Genomic DNA, 19,870 nt, shown 5'->3' with positions numbered 1-19,870 from the left:
TGGCAGCAACAATAGAGATGGTTTCATGCACTGGGCCATCAGAGTGGCAGGTGGTAGAGCCAGGAGGCCCCGGCCCATGGGCTCCGTGTCAGCCTTAGTCACTTCCAAGTGCCTTCCCACCATCTGCCTCAGTTTCTTCATCTGTTGAGTGAGGGGTTGGACTTAACCTCCAAGGTCTTTTGTGACCCACATCTGTGATTCTGTGATATCAGGGAGGAAATGACATTTGGGCATGGTGATAAGATGACTTTCATAAGCACAACTATGCCTTTCCTGTCTAGAGAAGTTGGGATTTTTGGGGGGCTTTTGCAAAGCAATGGGGTAAGTGACTAGCCCATCCTTGCCCCATCTAGCCTACAGCTAGATGAGACTGCATTTCAACTCTGGTCCTCCTGATCCCAGAGTCAGTGCTCTATTTACTGCACCACTTAACTGCCCCAGAAGTTGGAATATTTTGCCCATCCATATTCTAAACAGCATCAGCTTTGATTTAATCAATTAGTTAATTATGTCAAATTTCTTCAGAGTTGATAAAGATCGAGCTCAGGAGGCCCATTATCATCCATTCCGGGTCACCCCCTATGCCATCAATGTCTCCTGTTCTGTTGACACTGAGTCCGAGCCCTACTGCCTTGCCCTGATGGAGAAGATTCATTCTGGCTATGAAGGCAAGTCACTGCTGTGTTCCCTTGTGGAGACAACAGCTCATTGCGGGGGGGCGGGGGGGGGGGTGTCTGTGCTGTGTGCCTGTCTGTGTCTTTGTGTCTGTGTGTCTGTCTGGGTAGGTGTGTCTGTCTGGGTGGGTGTGTATCTGGGTAGGTGTGTGTGTGTGTGTGTGTGTGTGTGTGTGTGTGTGTGGTCTCTGTCTGTGTTTGGGTGTGTGTGTCTGTCTCGGTGTGCCTCTGTGTGTCTGTGCATGTGCCTATGTCATTGTTTCTGTGTCTATATGTGTGTGTCTGTATATATTGTGTATGTGTATATGTGTCTGTGTGTGTGGTGCGGTGTGGGTGGGTGGTACCTGTATCACAGGTGTATAATGAACCTGGTGGCATAGCCCTCCCTGTGGGTCGGGGCATGCTGGAAGTCATTTAGTTGTTCAGCTCCTACATGTGAATGATGCCAATTATTCACAATGAGGAATTGTGCTTCTTGGGAGTTCCAGTATAACTGATTCATTTGTCTAGCATTTATTAAGGGCTTTCATTGTGCCTGTATTTGTGTTGGGTTTGAAGGATACTGAAACAAACCAGTGTTTACCCCCAAGGAGTTTAAGTTAATAAGGATTAAATTCATCAGGACATCAATCTTTATGACCAAACAGTTTTGGGGTGAAATATTGTTGGAGTTCAGGAGCTCAATAATAGCCCTACAACCCCCTCCCATATCCAGCCTTCTCCCCCCTTTGCCTCCCCCATTTTTGGCTTAAAAAACAGTACAATATCTACTTGCATATTTACACCCAAGTGTTTATGTGACACACCCATATCCCCCCCCCATTTCAAAATGACTTAATATTAGGGGACAGCCTACATCTGGGGATAATATCTAATGCAGACTCCAGCAGTAGAATATCAGCAACTAGGGCAGCTAGGTGGTACAGTGGACAGAGAACTGGCCCTGGAGTCAGGAGTACCTGAGTTCAAATCCAGCCTCAGACACTTAATAATGACCTAGCTGTGTGGCCTTGGTCAAGCCACTTAACCCCATTTGCCTGGCAAAAACCTTTAAAAAAAAAAAAAGAATATCAGCAACTATCAGCTTGCACTGAGATTCCCCAGAGGCAGATCACAGAATGTACAGATGGGATTGTCTTGTTAACTTTAAAAGTACTTCAAAGATCTCAGCTTAAAGTAGAATTTATTTTCCAGTGAAAAGCTACAGGCCTAAACCCACATAATAAGCATCTATTATTTAACATTACCATTTTAATTCATAAAAGTCAGGAAATGTAAATACAGAAATCAAATTTTATTTAGTATGCATTTGAGAAGATAATGCTTTGGGTTTTGGGAAATTTTTTATTTCCTTAAATTTCCCCAGTTCTAGAAGTTATAAATGAAAAATGAACCCATTCTCCAGTGATCTTTAGATACCTTTTCACCTCTCTACAATTCTTAAATATCACTGAACTTTTTATATATGAAATTTGAATTTTAAGTTGCTTTTTTTGTGCATAGAAGACTTTAACAAGTCTGTGTCCAAATATCTCTCCCTCCCCAGATCAAAACATGTAGATTAAAACATTTATGGGATTTTAATGAAAATTGTCAGCATGTAAAGTAGTATTTGCCAGTGGAATTTATGTCACTGATTTTAAAATAGAAAGATTTGCCTTTCGTTTGTATGCTCTCATTGTTGAGATAGGACAAATTCACAAAATAACTTATTTTTAGATACTTAATACTTAGAATAAATACCTAATGAGTATTTATTGGCATTTTAAACCTCTTAAGTGTGTGTTTTTCTAGCTCCCCGGATCCCTGTGAATAAAAGGATCTTTACAACAACACATACACCAGGGTGTGTGTTTCTTGAAGTGGATGAAAGGTGGGTACTTCTGTAAGCCTAAACAAATGAGAAATGTATTTCTGTAAACAGCTTCCCATTCAGTGCATTGAGATTTACATTGACTTAGTTTATCTTATGTCTAGCTTTTCTTTTGGTCTAATAAACTAGACTTAATATTTTTTAAAAAATTGTTCAGTGACTATTTTAGTTAAAAATGCTTTGTCTTTTCCCCTTTACAAAGTCCTTCCTCCTATAACTTGATTTTAACAGAAGCCCTATCAGGTAGGCAGATTAGAGGTTACCTCCTTTACAAAGGAGAGAACCAAACCTAGCAAGGAGGAGAGACTTGTCCAAGGCATGACAATTGGAAAAGGCTCTGGCTCATCCTATTTGGACCACACAACTACGCAGTTGGGATGGTGGTGAAATTTGATTGACCTGAAAAGATCTTCACATCTGAAAGAGAAGCAGAAGCCAACTGCCTTGCCATGGATCCAAGTCTATGTTTCTGTTTTGGTTTGTTTACTATGTGATGATGTTTGTTCCTCATTTTCGAAGACAACCATGACATCAGGGAGGTGATGCCATAACAAGCACATGAATTGGATTTGAGTGAGGGGCGTTATACTAAGTCACTAGCCTCACTTTCTCCTTCAAAGCCATCAGGACAACTAGAGATGGTCCTGGATGGGAGGCATTTAGGTCACACAGTAAGAGTTAAGTATCTGAGGTTGGATTCAAACTCAGGTCCTGCTGACTCTAGGGCTGGTGCTCTATCCCCTGCACCACCTTGCTGCCCCTATAATGTGCCCCCCCCCCACAGATAACAAGATACACCAAGCCTTCCTTGTGGGCTCCGGTAAAGTCTCAGCTCTTAGTAATCATCCTAGACAAAGCTTTGTGAGTTACTTATGATACTTGAAATTACATTTAGGGGGGAAACGCTGGAAATTTGATTTGGTTAGAAAGTGTTCACAAGTCTTAAGTTTTACGAATCATATTATTTATGGATTTTTCCTTTATGATGCTGTATGTCCATCCCAGAGCTGTGCCTTTGCTGGGTTACCTCCCTCAAGATCTGATTGGAACCTCTGTCTTAATGTACCTGCATCCGGAAGACCGTCCTCTAATGTTTGCTGTGCACCAAAAAAGTAAGTGAATATTTCTGTACAGGGAAAAGGCTTTTCTTGTGTGGATTTTGCATCACTTCCTGTTTTCATTGGCCCAGCTTATCATTCTGATCAAGAGACTTTGGCTTTCAGCCTGATGAGCAATGGACTGAATTGTATCTGTTCTACAATTTGAGCCTGCTACTTATTTCTAATATGTTTTTATTTCTATCTTGCCTTCCTTTCTTATTTATCCCTCTCCTCTTCCCTTCCCAGAATGCCATCCTTTATAACTAAGGGGGAATAATCCAGCAAATTTAACCCAATTATCAAAAAAAGATGATGTTGTATACAGTGCTTCTTCCCTGGCCTTCTACCTCTGTAAAGAAAAGCAGGTGGGGGGTTCCTTCTTCTGCCTCTCATTTATCTGCCCATAGGAGCAGTTGCATAGCAGCACCTCATCCTAGTGATTGTGCTTGTTGTTTTTCTCAGTCTGCTCCTCTTGGCATCAGTTTCTCTGGGTCTTTCTGGGCATCCTTAGTCCTTGGAGACTACAGAAATCAATGCAGTGATAATTTTGGTTTGTGGTGATTTTGTTTTGCAATGATCTCTGTGTGATGTATGTCCAAGCCATGGAACCTCTGGGTCAGACCACAGGGGCCTAGGAGTCACTGTCTTCATATAATTCCAAATTGTTTTCCACGATGGCAGGAGTCATGCATTGGTTTGCCTGCCTTTTCACAACTACCCAAATGAATCTCCTTGCCTTTTGTTGATTTTGCTCATTTGCTGGATGTGAAGAGGGACTTCTGACTTGTTTTGATTTTTCCTTTTATGATTAGTGATTAGGAATTGTTTCATATGGTTATTTTTCCAAGTTACTTCTTTTTTACCTTAGTTGAAATAATTTTATCTATATGAGAGTTTCCCCTCCACCCAGGGTGAGGTGAGATAGATGCCCTAGTAGATGGAAGGCTGGACCTGAAATCAGGAAGATGAGTTAAATCTGGCATGAGATACTTCTCTGTGACCCTGGGCCAGTCACTTGACCTGACTCTTTCAGTTTCTTCATCTGTAATTGAGGATAAAAATAGCTTCTCCTCTCAGAGTCTTTGTGAGGAACAGAAGAGATCCCATTGCAAAGGGCTTACTTAGTTCAGTGACTGGCACATAGGCTGCTCTAGGAATGTTGGCCATTATTATTATGATCACTTTTAGTTTTATAACCAAAATAACTGTTTTATCTTTTGCAATCCCTTTTATCCTTTGTTAGATTAAAATTTCATCCTTCAGCCATAGCTTGCAAAGGTGCATGATTTGTGATGTTTAGGTCACCTTCCCATTTTGAATTTGTTTTGGTAGATGATTTAAGATGTTGACCTATACATAATTTTTACTAGATTACTTCATAATTAAACCAACAATTCTTATCAAATGAAGAGCTCTTTCCTGTCCTTCTATTTTGGAGTTCAGTGAACATCAAGGAATTGAGATCAGTTAAAGATTATTATTATTTTTTTTTTGCAAGGCAAACGGGGTTAAGTGGCTTGCCCAAGGCCACACAGCTAGGTAATTATTAAGTGTCTGAGACCGGATTTGAACCCAGGTACTCCCGACTCCCAGGGTCGGTGCTTTATCCACTACACCACCTAGCTGCCCCAAGATTATTATTGTTTTCTTTTTTCTTTTTTTTATTCTTCTTTTTCTTTTTTTTAATTTTTTAATTTTTTAAATTTATTTTTTATTCTCATTTTATACAAATGTTTTTCTTTACATTAATAAAATATACTTGTTTACAAGTAAACAAAATACCCCTCCCCCCATGAAGATAGATAGATTTGCTTGGGCAAAAAAGTAAAGGGGGGATTATTATTTTTTTAAAAAAATAAATAAACCTTATGTAAGAGGAAGAAAGATTTAAATTTCTTTTTTTTTTTTTGTTATACATTTAAAAGCAGTTTTACTAGAAAACCCAAGAATGAAATCGGTAACTCCAGAGTAGATACATAAATACTTTATCTTGGCCAGCTTCTTTTTGTTAAACTAATTGTGCTTCCATTTTGCTGCTTTTTGTAGTCTTGAAGTATGCAGGCCAACCTCCCTTTGAACATTCACCCATTAGATTCTGCACGCAGAATGGAGACTATGTTATATTGGACTCCAGCTGGTCCAGCTTTGTGAACCCGTGGAGCCGGAAAGTTTCCTTCATCATCGGCCGACACAAAGTCCGAACGTAAGTTGGTGGAGATGCTGGGTCTCCTGAGCAGGTTCCAAGCTCTTCCACTAGGGGTTATCCAGTTCATAGCCATTTGGGCTTCCAGTTAGCTTTTGGTAGAGGAGTCATTCTTCTGTGAGGACATTGAAATTTTGTTCCTCGGGTCTCTGAATTAGTCCTTGTTCTTTTAATTTCCTGTAGCTACAAACTAGAAATATGAAGTGATTGTTTTTTTCTTTGAGGACTAGAGTTTTCTTCATTATGGTGGAGTCATGACTAGCCATAATATATTTCTAACAGAAATAACATCATTATTTCTGTTTTTAAAATATTTTAAAGCATTTGTTTAAACATAGTTGGTGCAAACAAGATGAAATTATGTTCTGTATTTCAGCTAAAATTGACGCATCAGAGAGAGTGTGGGCCTTGGCAGCCTGCTTCAGACACTTCAGGGCTGTATGTCCCTGGGAAGGTCACTAAGCTTCTGTTAACTTTCCTTTCGTTGTCTGTAAAATGGAGATCCTAAAGGGGCCTGCCTTCCTTGAGAGTCAGAGGGGCACTTGGTCAAATGTAAAGAGCTTATTGTAGATGCTGGTTGTCTCATTGCTAAGAAGACCCATGGGACACCTCCCTCTGGGCTCCTTCAAAAGGACAAAGCTCTGGTCAGCAGCCTGAACCTGGCCTTAGCTTTTGCAGACATGGTGTCTTCCCATGTCAGGAGACTCTGGAAGAAGTGCAGGGGTCATCTTCAGAATAGTCTGTTGAATTTACTTTATACACACACACACACACACACACACACACACACACACGTGTATACACGTGTGTGTGTGTGTGTGTGTTTGTATTTTTAAGTGAGCTTTCCATCCAACTTAGCTTGCCCTGTCTCCCCCTTGGCATTTCACAGGAGTCCATTAAATGAAGATGTTTTTGCCACCAGAATTAAGAAGATGAGTAGTGTTGACAAAGATATAGCAGAATTACAAGATCAAATTTACAAACTTCTCTTACAGGTAAAATAAGATCTAAAATACTTGCCCTCCTCCCAGCCCTACAGGATCTGGCTCTCCTGCATGTACTAGGTGGCCCACTAGGGTGGCTGCAGGTCCAGGCCCCTCACCCTGGTGCTCTGCCCCCTCCCCAGGAGGCCTGGATGCTCTCTGCTCCAGGACTTCCAAGCTCTGTCAGTCTCAGAGAAGCTTTGTGTTTTACTCTTTTGTTGGGGGTCTATGGTTCTTCCCCTTGTTCTTGGTCAGTGCAGGTAACCTCATCATGTTTATGAGAGCCCCTCATTGGGATATAGTAAGCTACCCACCTTTCATTCTCTTGTGTTCCTTAGAGGTTTTGTTTCATTCTCTTTCTTTCTCCCAGATATACCAATACATTCAACCTCTGGATTTTACCTAAGTATATCTTAATGATTCTGAGAGAAAAAATCCAGAATTCCACACTCCCTAGACATTGAGAGGTTGAAGGTAAAATTAGGTGGTAAATGCATTATTAAAAGTGACTATTTCTCCAATCATTTCAATAATTTCCTAAGATACAAAGTTATTTCTGTATTTTATGATATCGTAGTATAAGGTTATATCAGCTTGGTATTTTCAGACTTTCCCATAGTCCTAGGGCTTCCATGAGTTTGGAAGCAGAAAACCCCATGTTCAAATCCTGACTTTGCTACTTGTGTAACTTGGAACAAGTCACTCCCTTCCTTTCTTGTTTTTTTAATATTTTATTTTTCCAGTTGCATGTTATGAGGGTTTTTCAGCATTCACGCACTTGCATATAAGTTGCACAATTTTCTTCCACCCTCCCTTCCCACCCTCTCCCCTCAGTGATGAACAGTCTAGTGAACATTGTACATGTATATTTCTGTTAAACATGTCTACAGATTAGTCATTATCTGTATGAGGAATTAGAACTAAGGGAAAAGAAAGAAAACCTTGGGATAGGGAGGAAAAACAAAAGAGACATTTTTTAAAAGGGAGCATAGTGTTCATTCAGATTCTATAGTTTTGGGTTTTTTTTTTATCTGGATGTGGACACTCCCTTCTGGAGGCCTCAATTTCCTTATTTGATAAATGAAATCATTCAGTTGTATCCCCTTTACAATCTACTCTAGCTCTAAAATTCTATCTTTGAGATCCATGACAGAAAGCATGGTCATTTTATGTTTTTTTACTTCTCAACTCTCTCTTAATATAGCTGAAGGGGTCAAGGGGTAGTGAAATGAAAGATTGCTTCTATCCTCCAGTGGGCGACTCTTTGCTTAGTGATTTGGCTGGGCAGTCTCATGAGCCTAAGGTTCGTATTTTAAGGATTATTCATTCATGAAGCCGATGGCCCAAGACCAGCCCAGAGTCCACAGGACTGGCCCTCAGAGTAGTTGACCAGCACGTAACTGGCTAAGCAAGGCCCCCAAGGAGAGGGACTCGAAACTCCCACTGGTCAGGTCAACAGTGTGCTCAGGGGTGAGAAGGATGATTGGATTCTAGGCCAAGTTTTGACAGCTAGCTGATGGGGCCAGAAGCTTCCCCCACTGGTTCCTGGACTCAGGAGGGACCTGCATGGAGTCCTGGGCTTCTGCCAGTGTGCCCAGGCCCTTACAGCCGCAGGACCCCCAGCCCATGGGTGCAGCTTCAGGGCACTCAGGGATGGTTTTCTTGCAGCCAGTTCACGTCAGTGGGTCCAGTGGCTACGGGAGCCTGGGGAGCAACGGCTCTCAGGAGCACTACATTAGCATTGCCTCATCCAGTGAATCCAGCGGGAATTGTGTTGAGGAAACGCAGAAAGAGCCGGTGAGTTCCTCAGCCCTGGGATTTTGTTGAGTGCAGTTTTCTTTACTTTTTTAAATTGAATTGGAATGAACAAAAGGGTCAGTTCCAAGCCCAATCAATACTTGCTGAAACAGCCAGGTTAATTCAGAGTGATTGCTGACGTTTATTAAGTGCCAGCTCTGCTGCAGGCACTGCCATGCTAAGCATTTTACAAAGGATATCTCATTGGAAGTTTACAGCAATCCTGGGTGGTTAGAAAGATTGGGATCCCTATTTTACAGAGAATGGAACTGAGGCAGACAGAGAGGGAATGACTTGCCCAGGGTCTCTCTGCCAGTTGGCCAATGAAGTTGGAGTTGAGGCCGGGTCTTCCTGACTCCAGGCCCATGGCACCCCCTGGTGGCCAGTGCCCTCTGACTTGGGAATGTCTCCATAAAACTCGATCCAGAGACGGAGACAGGCCTGTTTGCAACTAGATTGTTCAGAGTTGACCTGGACCCGTGTGAGCCCGTGTTCTGGGATCATGAGCTGTGTGCATGGCAGCTCAGGAGAACAGGAGGGTGTGACTGCACAGCCAGCCTCAGATGTGAGTGGGGGTCTGTGTGAATACACAGTGCCTCCATTTCTTCATCTGTACAACGAGGGTACTGAATCCAAAACCTTTCTAGAGCCAAATCAGTCTAGTACCCTGTGAAATTTGGTCCTATATTTTGCTGCATTTTGCTTCTGTTTCCCTTTTTCCTCCAAAGATGACACTGCAGCAGGTCTGTGCCACTGTCAACAGAATCAAAAATCTGGGTCAACAGCTATATATTGAATCGAGGACCAAATTATCAAACCATCAGTTTCTAGGATCAGGTACAGAACAACGTGGAGGTGAGTCAGCATAGTTTTCCAGATTATTTTCATATAGACTTCTGAATATTTTAGAATGTGTCACTAAAAGCTCTTGGCTATTTCTTAATAATGTTTCTTTGTAATCTTAGTAACTACATCTTTACTCAGGAAATAGACTAATCCCAAGGAATTCATAGAACATTTGGGATATTTTTTCTGATAGTTTGCCCACTACCAACTATGAAACCCAGGTTTTTTAGACCATTCTCCAGTTAATCAGGTAAGAATAAATTTTAAAATATGCATATTCAATATAAAAGGAATAAAACAATCATTTCCCACAAAGACTAAATATCTTTAGCATCATTTGGGTGGGAACACTGCTATATTTTGTATAGAAATGCATTATTTTGATGGTATGTGAGGTGAACACTAGCTAAGAGAATCAGTTCTTGGAGATCCCCCTATTTTGAAAGGTGACCACAACTCACCGGTACTGTAGAAAACCTTAAAATGTGGAGCTCGAACTGCATGCTGTTTACCATCTCTAATTTTGATGATTTTGTCTTCCCTTAACCCTGTGTTTGATCTAAGGATTAATATTGTTAGAGGTTGGGGTGTTTTTGTCTTTCTGTCCATTAACTTTTGTATAGTTCATAACTTTTCATATTAGAAACTGCAAGAGCACAGAATCAGTTAGCAACAACCACCATAAAATAAAACCCAAAGACTGGCAAAGCATTTTAGACTCATTGACTCTTTTGAGTTGGTTCTGACAGCCTAGAAAGCTAACAAAAGTAGCTCTTTCTTTACTAAGACCTGACCTGGTTAAGGGCAGCCCAGGAAGACTCATCTTTCCTGAGTTCAAATCTGGCCTCAGGTACTTACTATCTGAGTAAGTCACTTAGCCCTGTTGACCTCAATTTCCTCATCTGTAAAATGAGTTGAGAAGGAAATGGCAAACAACTTTGATGTCTTTGCCAAGAAAACTCCAGCTGAGCATAGGAAGAGTTGAATGTGACTGAACAACAATACTATTACGAGGTTTTGCCTCCTGACAGTTACAACCCTGCCTCCTTTAGAAGAACTCCTAGTATATTTATTTGCAGGAGCTGCTCAATACTATCTGGTGGGCCATTTGTTTTTGATGGTGAGTTTTGTTTTGTTTTTTAAAAAGACTCAAGGACATCACAAAGGACAAAGCCTTTTGTATCTGTGTCACTGTCTCACAAGGCAGCATGTGTCCAGCAGAACTGTCCAGTTAGCTTTCCAGTCACATCCTATCAATGATTGGTCAAGAAAGTTTCTTCCGGTGATCTCTCAGGCTCCATTAGCAATGAGGCCTTTCTCTATTGGCAGCTCTTCTCGAGATCTTAAAGTTATCAAGGATATTTTGCTCTCGTTAGCATCCTTTTCTCAACTTCACCTTTCACCTAGAACCATTAACAGATTCACCTCTGTAATTCAACTCTCCTATATTTCTTATGATGAACTATTTCTCACCGCCTGTAAGATTTAGCTTCTCTTCACTCTTGTTGATTCAACAATCATTCTTAAATACCTGTTCTTAGCAGAATGCTTTCTTAGACGAGATACTAGGGGAGATATAAAGACATGATTGGTTTTACACATGCCTTGCCCTGATGGAACTTATAGGCTAGGGGAATCTGTTATTGAACCGGATTAATGTCTTCCTCCTTTTTGCAAACCTCTTCTCTGCCTTGATAGTTTCATCCTCAGTCCATGGTCCAGTAGAAACTAAAGGACATTTCCTCCTTCAGCTAGATAAACTCAGGGTCTTGTGCTGAACCCCTCCCATCTATCCACAGTACTTATTGATGCACAGGGACACAACTGTTCTCGTCATCTGGTTCAGCAAGTCAAAAGCTCTGACCTTGATTAATTGATCCTTCTGGGATTTGTGGTCTCTGTCCAGATCAAAGTACACTAACATATTTTTTGGAAATTTCTTATTTTTGTCTTTTCTAGGCAATAAGGAGTCTTCTCATCCTTCATCTCAGGAGCTGAGAAATAGTACTTTGGGCACGGATTCTTGTGATGATTTGAGAAAAGATCAGCATGCTCCATCCTACCAGCAGATCAATTGTGTGGACAGTATTATCAGGTGAGGAAGAAAAATAAAAATTAGTTATCATTGTAGGTACCACACATTCTAAATACATTATGCTTTAAATTTCATTATGAAACTATTATAAATTGATCTATCCACTTTGAAGCTCCTTGATAAATGCTAGAGAAATTTTAAGTAGTCACAGATAAGATTCTATTCAATTTATAATGTAGTTTGGGGAGATGAGACAAACATGAAAAATTAAATAATCCAAAATTAAAGCAATGGGTCAAGGTAATGATAAAAGAGAGGCCAGGGCAGGATGGGGCAGGGGAGAAGGAAATAATTTTTTCATCCAGATTGGAAATATTGATGACAGTGAATGTGGCTTAGTTTAAAGGATTAACTCTCTTAAATTTCCTTGGTTGTTTCAAAATGTCAAGTTGTGTCTTGGACTCTGTTGATTATTGCCCCATTCTCTGAAGGGCTAGAGCCCACATCAGGACAGTGTAAGTTGAGGAAGATAGTGAAAAATGTAGTCCATGTTCTGTCTTGTAATTCTATGAGTTGTGTGAGGAGAGACAGGAGGCCTTTGCAGATGGTAGATGCACTGCAGAAAGGGAATAGTAGGACTGGGTGGGAGAGAGAGCAATTGATCCCATGGTCACAAACTTACTATTTGGACAGGATTACATGGGGGTGCATTTGATTATTGGAACCACTCAATAACCCCCCTGCCATCTTTAGATCATCACTTTTTAGTATTTCTTTCATATAAGGAAACAGTGCTTAAAGGTTAGTGACCATGTGGGTATCTCCTAGTTGTTTCTCTCTTGAGAAAAATATTAGCATACTGGTATGGAGAAACAGCTAATAAATTTAGGGCAGTAATTAATGATCTGCACAGAAAGCATGCTTCTGTTGCATCCACAGGGTTCTATTGTTTAGATTTTGAAACGATATTAGTAATGAATAGGTGTGTGTGTGTGTGTGTGTGTGTGTGTGTGTGTGTGTGTGTGTGTGTGTGTATGGATGGATGTGTCTGTGCACATGTTAAGAGGGGATGGGGCCTGTTCCCTGATGCAGATACCTGGAGAGCTACAACATCCCTGCCTTGAAAAGGAAGTGTATCTCCTGCACCAATACGACCTCCTCCTCCTCTGAAGAGGACCAGCATGTCAGCCAGAGACAAGCTGGTGCCCAGGCCCTAGATGGTAAAGAGAAACCCATTTTCATCCAGAATGGAAATATCAGTGATGGTGAATGTGGCTCAGTTTAAAGGATTAACTCTCTTAAATTTCCTTGGATATAAAATAAGCCCAGTTTCACATAGCTTCTGTTATCACCATGGGGAGGGTTTTTGGGTGAGGTTTTCTCCCCCCTAATATAAATTAAGATTTGGATTACATAGTATATCTTTTCATGGTAATGCAGCATAATTGGTGAAGTCCTGCACTTGGGGTACAGATGATGCCTTGGCCAGCCCCTGGGCCTTGGGCAACTGCTTAGTATTTTACCTGCTGAATCTGAGGAGGGAGAGGTTCCCACATCTAAGAATTCACAAATTCTTTGTGTGTCTTTGTATATTGTCTACTTTTTTTCTTTCTCTCACTTCTAAACCCGCTTGAACTCTCTTATCATTTGTGCTGACAATTCTCAGATCTCCCTGTTCTGCCCAACTGTCTGCTGGCATCCTAAGCTGGCTGTCTGGTAGACACCTCCAAAGAGGTTCTCATTATCTTTCCCCCTAAACCCCCTCCCCATTTACCTTGACTATTGAGGTGGAGGGCACCCCCATCCTCCCAGACCCTCAGACTCCCAACCCAGAAGTCATCCTGGTCTCTTTCCTCTCTTGGCCTCCCCCCAACCTCCCATATCCAAGCTGGTACCAAGACCTGGCCCCTTTGTAGCATTTCTCAAATGCTCCCCCTCCTGTCTTCTGACTCAACCACCCCTAGTCTAGACTGCTGCCATAAGTGCTGGGGGGCAGGGCTAGCTGCCCCCTGCCTCTTCCCCCTTGAGTCCATCCCCCATAGTGATTTTCCTGAAGCACAGGTCTGACCGCATCGCCCCTAGCTCAGTGTCCTTGGCTCCTAGAAGCTCCAGAATCAATTACAAAAATGCTCTGTTGGCTTTCTGAGCCCTTTGTAACCCATTCCCCTCAACCCTCTACCCCTACCCCTTTTCAGTCTTCTTGCACTTTGTCTCTCACATCTCGTATACTCCTTGGTCCCGCGCACTGGCTTCCTGGCTGTTCCCACAAGGAGAGACTGTCTTTAGGCCTCTGGGATTTTCTCTGCCCCCACACCCACCTGGAACACTCTCTCCTCTCCTTTCTAGTGGCATCTCCCTGGTAATTCTTTCCTGTTTATCCTGTGGAAAGCTTGTGTCTTTATACTTGTTTCCTCATCTCCTCTGTTGAACGGGGTTCTCTGGAGGGCTGTCTCTTCCTTTTCCTCTCTTTTCAGTGCTCAGCATAACATCTGGCATGTCACAGGCTGTTAGGTGGTTGTCAATGCACTCGTGCAGTGATTTGATCCCTGGAGCCCCTCCTCTCTGTTTTCATGACCCCCCTCTCTAGCTGGCTGACCATTTTTGCCCTTGGGGTCTCCCTTAGTCTTCAGTCCTATCACACCCTCCCACTAGCTGTGCTGGAATCTGGGTGGCTCCCATCTCTCTCTGACCAGCCCTGGCCTTCCTCCAGAGCACCATTTCTGCTTTGCTGACTTCACACAGCTCATAGCCATTGGGATGTCTCAAATTCATCTCAAATTCATCATGTCCTCCTTCCCATTCCCCCAAGTTCAGAGTCTTATAGTTGTCTTTGGCCTCTGTCAAGGCCTGGTTAGTCCTTCCTCAGACATCTCCACATCCTCCCCTTCTCTCCACTCACTGCCGCAGAGGCCCCTGGACACCCTCCTTCCATCAGGGCTCAGCTCCACAGCCACTGCCTACATGAGACCCTTGTGGATTTTCTTCAGGTCTTTGTTTCTCCTTCCCCTCCCCCTATATCTTTGCTTAGCTATGTATATATGTCCCTCCACCCCAGGAAGGTCCTGTTTCTTAATCTCCTTGTATCCTGGCCTGGAAGTCACTTGGAACCTGCTGGTGGTTGATTTGATTAGGATGTTGCTCAGAAGAGGGAAGGGTTGGTGATCTTTTCCTAAGTGTTTCTTTGATCTCCCCAGCCATCCCCCAGATCCCAGTCCTGGCTACGACCACAGTGGCTGAAGACCCTGGCCCAGCCCTGGCGCTGTCCCCCAAGGCCCTGAGCGTGCTCTCTGCCACAAGCCAATGTAGCTACCGCAGCACCCTGGTCCACGTCCCCCACCCAGAATCAGGTACGCATCCTCCCTGCCACCCCCAGTGCTGCCCCTTCAGCATGAAACTGGTAATGATACTGCCTGCTTTTGTTCTCTTCTTTCAGCCCTCTGGATGAAAAGCACCTTTTCCTTGATTTTGAATGGTCTTTGAGGAAACTTGATCTTTCATTTTTAGTTATGGTTTTTTCATCTTCCTGTTGATGGGGCTGGTTGAAAGGTCAGATGCCGCCGGACCCTTAAACAAAGGGTCAAATAGAGCCCTCTTAGCCAATGAGCATAAAATGCATTTTGTTTTGGCAATACAATTTTTTTGATGATTTTACATATAGAAAATATATATACATATAGTGATTTTACATATAGAAAAAAATCACTCCTCCTTTGACAATAAAAATATTTTGGGGGGAACCAAGTTTCTAAGCCTTCCTGCAGCTCTTTTGAACTTTTTTACTTTTTACTTTTGTGGGAGAATGGTCTGGGAAATGAAAAAGGAAAATAATGGTTTGGCTGGGGAGGCTCCTGAGGTCTCAGTCATACTGCTCTTTGACCTGGTTCTTCTGACACACTCTGCATCCTGGGTGATGTCCGACAAGGATGGAGCGGGTGGAAATGTGAAGAGAAGGTTGTATTGGCCAGACAGACCACGGCCAAGGGGGCCCCAGGCAGGCTGGTGGAATGAAACACAGACCCATCTTATCTCACCAAGGTGCTTACTGACAGGAAAAGGCTGTGTGAACCTGGCAGTGTCTTCCAGAGGGGAGTGGGTACTGTTGTGACTCTCACCTGAAAACAGGAGGGGTCAGGAGACTCTTGCCTGCCCACACAAGTCCAGGTTCCCCAGCAGGGACTGGTCCCCTCTGCTGGCACAGCCAGATGCACTGAGCCCTTTTCTTCTGACCCACTTTCCATCTAAATGACTCTTCAGATAACTATGGCTTCAAATTTCTTAGGTCATCTCAAAGAGGTTAGATGGATTGCTGTTTCACTTTTGAATTCCTATGCCTAATAGTTTTGAACCTTAGTAATATTTCCCCAACGTTTAAATAATTTGAACACGAGGTAAGAGTTTTACCTATAGTATATTTAGAATTTAGGGCATATAATTAATCTAATTGATATTATCCCAGAATGTCATGTTACTACATTTCTAATGACATTTATGTTTTTCCTAGCAACATTCAAATTGTCTACGAATGTATATTTTGTAAAGTTTGCATCCATATACTAAAGAGCTCAACCACAAATAGTGTCAGTGAAAAGACACTTCTTTTAGAAATGGGTTTTCCTAGTTTTATGTGCCCATGGTCGCATCAGAGTGGTTTGTATGCTGTGTTCTATGTCCCAAAAGAGAATATGTAAGTCACAATTCTTGGCAAAGAATTGAATTAAAACCAAAGGCTCCTTTCCCTTTTCTTGGCAGAAGTGACTGCGGGAGATGACGTTACTGCTGGCAATGAGCAGACTGAGGCACGGGGTCTGAGCCTCCAGACCTTCCCTGGGGCCCCAGAGGGCTTCAGGCCCGTGGGGCTCACGAAGGCCGTGCTCTCCGCTCATACGCAGAAGGAGGAGAAGAACTACGTGGACAGATTTCGGGAAAAGATCCTGTCTTCTCCCTATTGCTCCTATCTTCAGTCAAATGGCCAGAACAAGGTGGCACATCCCCTCGTCCAAGGTACCAAAGCCAATGAGTCCAGAGGAATGCCTGAGTGCTGGGGGTGGGGGGAGGGGAAGGGGGTTAGGGGCTGGTGCAGATGGAGGTAGTGGTCCACAACTGCAGAGGCTCTGCACACTTTTGGGGGTTCCTTTTCATTGGCTCACCTGTTGGCCATTCCTTTATTTAATGGAATTCAGTATCTTATTAATTGGATGAGGGGAAATCCTTAAAAAATAGACATAATAGGGGCAGCTAGGTGGCGCAGTGGTTAGAGCACCAGCCCTGGAGTCAGGAGGACCTGAGTTTAAATCCTACTCCAAATACCTAATAATGACCTAGCTGTGTGGCCTTGGGCAAGTCACTTAACTCCATTGTCTTGCAAAAATCTAAAAAAAAAAAATAGACATAGTCACAAACCACTAGTCCCTTCTCAAGCAATAAGCCTTTTCCTCTTGCTCTTGTTTACGTTCTTTGTAAATGTGTCCGGAAAAGGCACCTCTCGGCCTGGCAGACTTTTTTAGGCATCCACTGCCATGTTTGTTGTCGCCGTTGTTTAGGAGATGCACCTTCCAAGCAGACCCCATCAGCCAGCTGCAAAAAGGGAAAACACAAGCGCCTCAAGCTCCCCACGTCCTCTCACAGCAGCGGCTCTTGGGAGAACTTGCCTTCTCCGCTGGGGACACCGTCTCCAGGCAGACTGCTCTGGTCACCTGCCAACATGGCCCCTCCGGGTTCTTGTGGGTCACTGCACCCACCTCTGGCCCCTTCCCCAGCTGGCTTCCCTGGCCTGCCTTCGGCAGCTCCTCTGATTGCCCAGGACACAGCATCGGGGCCTGGACTGGGACTTGGGCCTGGACTGAGCCCGTGCTCCAGGGCGCAGCCGCTTCCTGCATTCCCTTCTCCTTATGTGGGTGCTTTTATGACCATTATTTTGCACACACCCCCTGCCTGTCCCCAGATGTGCCAGCCATTTTCTTCCCCCTGCCCATTCTTGGGGGTGCCTGGTTGTACTGAAATACCCCCCCGACCGCCACCTTCCTCCTCACCGGGGCTGCCACAGGAGGGCCTGGCCGAGCCGCTGTCCCCAGCCACCAGCCAGAGATCGGTTGATGAGGGCTGGGCACTCCAGAGTGAGCAGGAGCACCCCTTATTTAGTCATTCCAGAAGCAGCTCCCCACTACAGCTGAACCTGCTTCAGGAAGAAATGCCGGGGGCTTCCGAGCCCCAGGAGGCTGACACAGTGGCGCAGGATGTGAGTAACAGCTGGGGACTTAGGCCACGCTGACTGTGGTCACACAAACTTGTGGAGCCGCCAGTGTTGCCATTGGGCAGGCTTAAAGTGGGGGGGGGGGCTGAGGAGGCATGGTTATCTTCTGGTCATGTCACCTGTTTCCAGCCTTTGAAAGGGACGTGAAAATGTGCCTCGGCCACATCCCAGCGCCCCCCAGGGAGGGGCAGTGCCACCTATCTTAGGGCACATACCCTCTTTGTGCTAGGCCAGGAGTGTGAGCACAAGGGTGGCAGTTGGCCATCCTGGAGAGCCCAGGGTGGTCAGAGTGCAGGGAGCACCAGCTGCTGGGAGCATGGTTCCTCGGGCTCTCAGGGCTGTGACTGGTGGAGGAGTTGCTCCTTTGCTGTTTCCCACGGTTCTGACATACAGCCTTACTAACTGAGGATAACTCAGCACAATCAAAAAACATTGTTTTTTTTTTTTTGCATCCTGATTTTTTAGTTCACTTGACAAAAATAAACCATTCATTAAATGCACAAATACCCCAGGAGGTCCCTGGGTTGCAAGCCCTTCTCCACCCCTCTGCCTGGGTGACCTGGGGCGAGTCCTGTCACTCTCCTCATCTCGAAGATGGGAACAGCTGCCCGTCCCTGCTCTCCTCACTCACCCACCTGTTGTGAGACCAAGGGCATGCCATAGCTACGTCGCCATCCCCAAGTTTGCTAAAGGAACCTTTGCCACCTTCCTAGCAAGAGGAAGTTCTCATTGCTATGAGTTGAGGCCCTGTTTTCTAGATGAAGCCATGGGCTAGAAAGCAGAGTGAGGGTCTCCTGTGTCTGTTCTCCCAGCATCAGCGGGTCACTGATGACGAAGAGAGTCGAGGTTCTGCGGCCAAGGAGCTGTTCACCCTGCTACTGCACAAGGACTCCCCAGCCGGGACTGCTGCTGTCCTTTCGGGCTCGGGGTCTGTGAGCTCCGATGCTAATGGCTCACTCTCCCACGGCATTTCTGGGGGTGGCACAGGTAGGCAAGGGCTCCCCTGGCTGGAGGAGCCATCCCCTGAGAAGACATTCCACCAACCTGCCTGGGCCATGTGGCCTCACCCAACCTTGAAAAGAGCCTGCAAATGACATTTTTTTTCCTTTGGTTTTTTCTAGGAAGCAGTGATAGCAGCAAGTACTTTGCAAGCAGCGACTATTCCTCTGAAACCTCCCAGAATGAGCAGAAATCAGAGGAAAAAGAAGTGCCCCACAAATCAGGTAGAGACGCCATCTGGGGGATGATAGAGAAGACCCCCGAGTGTGTCCTGATGACGTATCAGGTCCCCGAGAGGTAAGGCGATAACGCTATTTTCTTAGGGTCTTCTGACTATTTAAGACTTGGATGGAAGGAGATCATTTTAGAATATCATTTGTATTTGTTGGTTTTTAAGTATTTGACACAACTCTTAGAGAGTTCCTTAAGTGCTTTCTTTGGAAGAAATGAGAGAAATGATGCTGCGGGTGGAGCCTTGGAGGAGTCAGAGTCATTACATCGTGATAGAGTTGGGAGGACTATCAGGGTTTGGCTCTTATTAACAAGTTTAGTCCAAATGTACCTGTCCCACCTTCCCTAAATTAGAATTGTCTGCATTAGTGGAATAGATCAGCTTTCCATGTAAAAAATGTGAAGGTTAAAGGTGATGGAATTTCTTGAAGGGTTAAAGAAGACGTATTAAAAGAGGACCTAGAGAAGCTGGAAAGTATGAGGCCGCATCAGCCTCACTTTACGGATGGACAGAAAGAGGAGTTGGCTGAAGTGCACCCTTGGATCCAAAGCCAGACGGTGCCTCGAGAGATCGACACCCAGGTAGTGGCCCAGAGCCCAGGGCGGGGGAGACAACGAGGAGACCTCACCCAGCCCAGGGGATCTCTTCAGGGGAAGTGGGTGAGCAAAAAGGTTGGAAAGTCCCTGATGGCCTGTCTGCCTTCCAAGAAATGGTGGATGCTCTGTTGGGTGCAGGCTGTTTGGAAACAGGCGGGTCTGTGTCCTACCATTTGGAAATCACTAAAGACCCTCCTCTTCTAAATGCTCTTGAGAGTAAGAACGAGTCATGAGGGTCCAGCTTCATTCAGCAGTTTGTCATAGCAGACCAGGGTGGCCACG

At 44.2% G+C, this 19,870-nt stretch overlaps 1 protein-coding gene across 2 annotated transcripts in view; it reads left to right on the top strand.

The window, feature by feature from the left end:
* Nucleotides 1-19,870, top strand: part of PER3 (period circadian regulator 3) — a 33,542-nt gene that overhangs the window by 9,860 nt on the left and 3,812 nt on the right. For both annotated transcript variants that reach the window (XM_074218562.1, XM_074218561.1), the window contains 15 exons: nucleotides 526-668; nucleotides 2,469-2,547; nucleotides 3,553-3,659; nucleotides 5,694-5,850; nucleotides 6,740-6,845; nucleotides 8,502-8,630; nucleotides 9,359-9,485; nucleotides 11,436-11,571; nucleotides 12,604-12,731; nucleotides 14,706-14,858; nucleotides 16,261-16,512; nucleotides 17,052-17,746; nucleotides 18,574-18,748; nucleotides 18,883-19,057; nucleotides 19,423-19,573. In XM_074218562.1, the coding sequence (XP_074074663.1) occupies nucleotides 641-668; nucleotides 2,469-2,547; nucleotides 3,553-3,659; nucleotides 5,694-5,850; nucleotides 6,740-6,845; nucleotides 8,502-8,630; nucleotides 9,359-9,485; nucleotides 11,436-11,571; nucleotides 12,604-12,731; nucleotides 14,706-14,858; nucleotides 16,261-16,512; nucleotides 17,052-17,746; nucleotides 18,574-18,748; nucleotides 18,883-19,057; nucleotides 19,423-19,573 (2,598 nt within the window). In that variant the 5' untranslated portion in view covers nucleotides 526-640. The remainder of the gene's footprint in view (nucleotides 1-525; nucleotides 669-2,468; nucleotides 2,548-3,552; nucleotides 3,660-5,693; nucleotides 5,851-6,739; nucleotides 6,846-8,501; nucleotides 8,631-9,358; nucleotides 9,486-11,435; nucleotides 11,572-12,603; nucleotides 12,732-14,705; nucleotides 14,859-16,260; nucleotides 16,513-17,051; nucleotides 17,747-18,573; nucleotides 18,749-18,882; nucleotides 19,058-19,422; nucleotides 19,574-19,870) is intronic.

Source organism: Macrotis lagotis, chromosome 1 (assembly GCF_037893015.1).
Source record: "Macrotis lagotis isolate mMagLag1 chromosome 1, bilby.v1.9.chrom.fasta, whole genome shotgun sequence".
Taxonomy (NCBI): Eukaryota; Metazoa; Chordata; class Mammalia; order Peramelemorphia; family Peramelidae; genus Macrotis; species Macrotis lagotis.
This window is presented reverse-complemented; position numbering and strand designations above follow the sequence as displayed.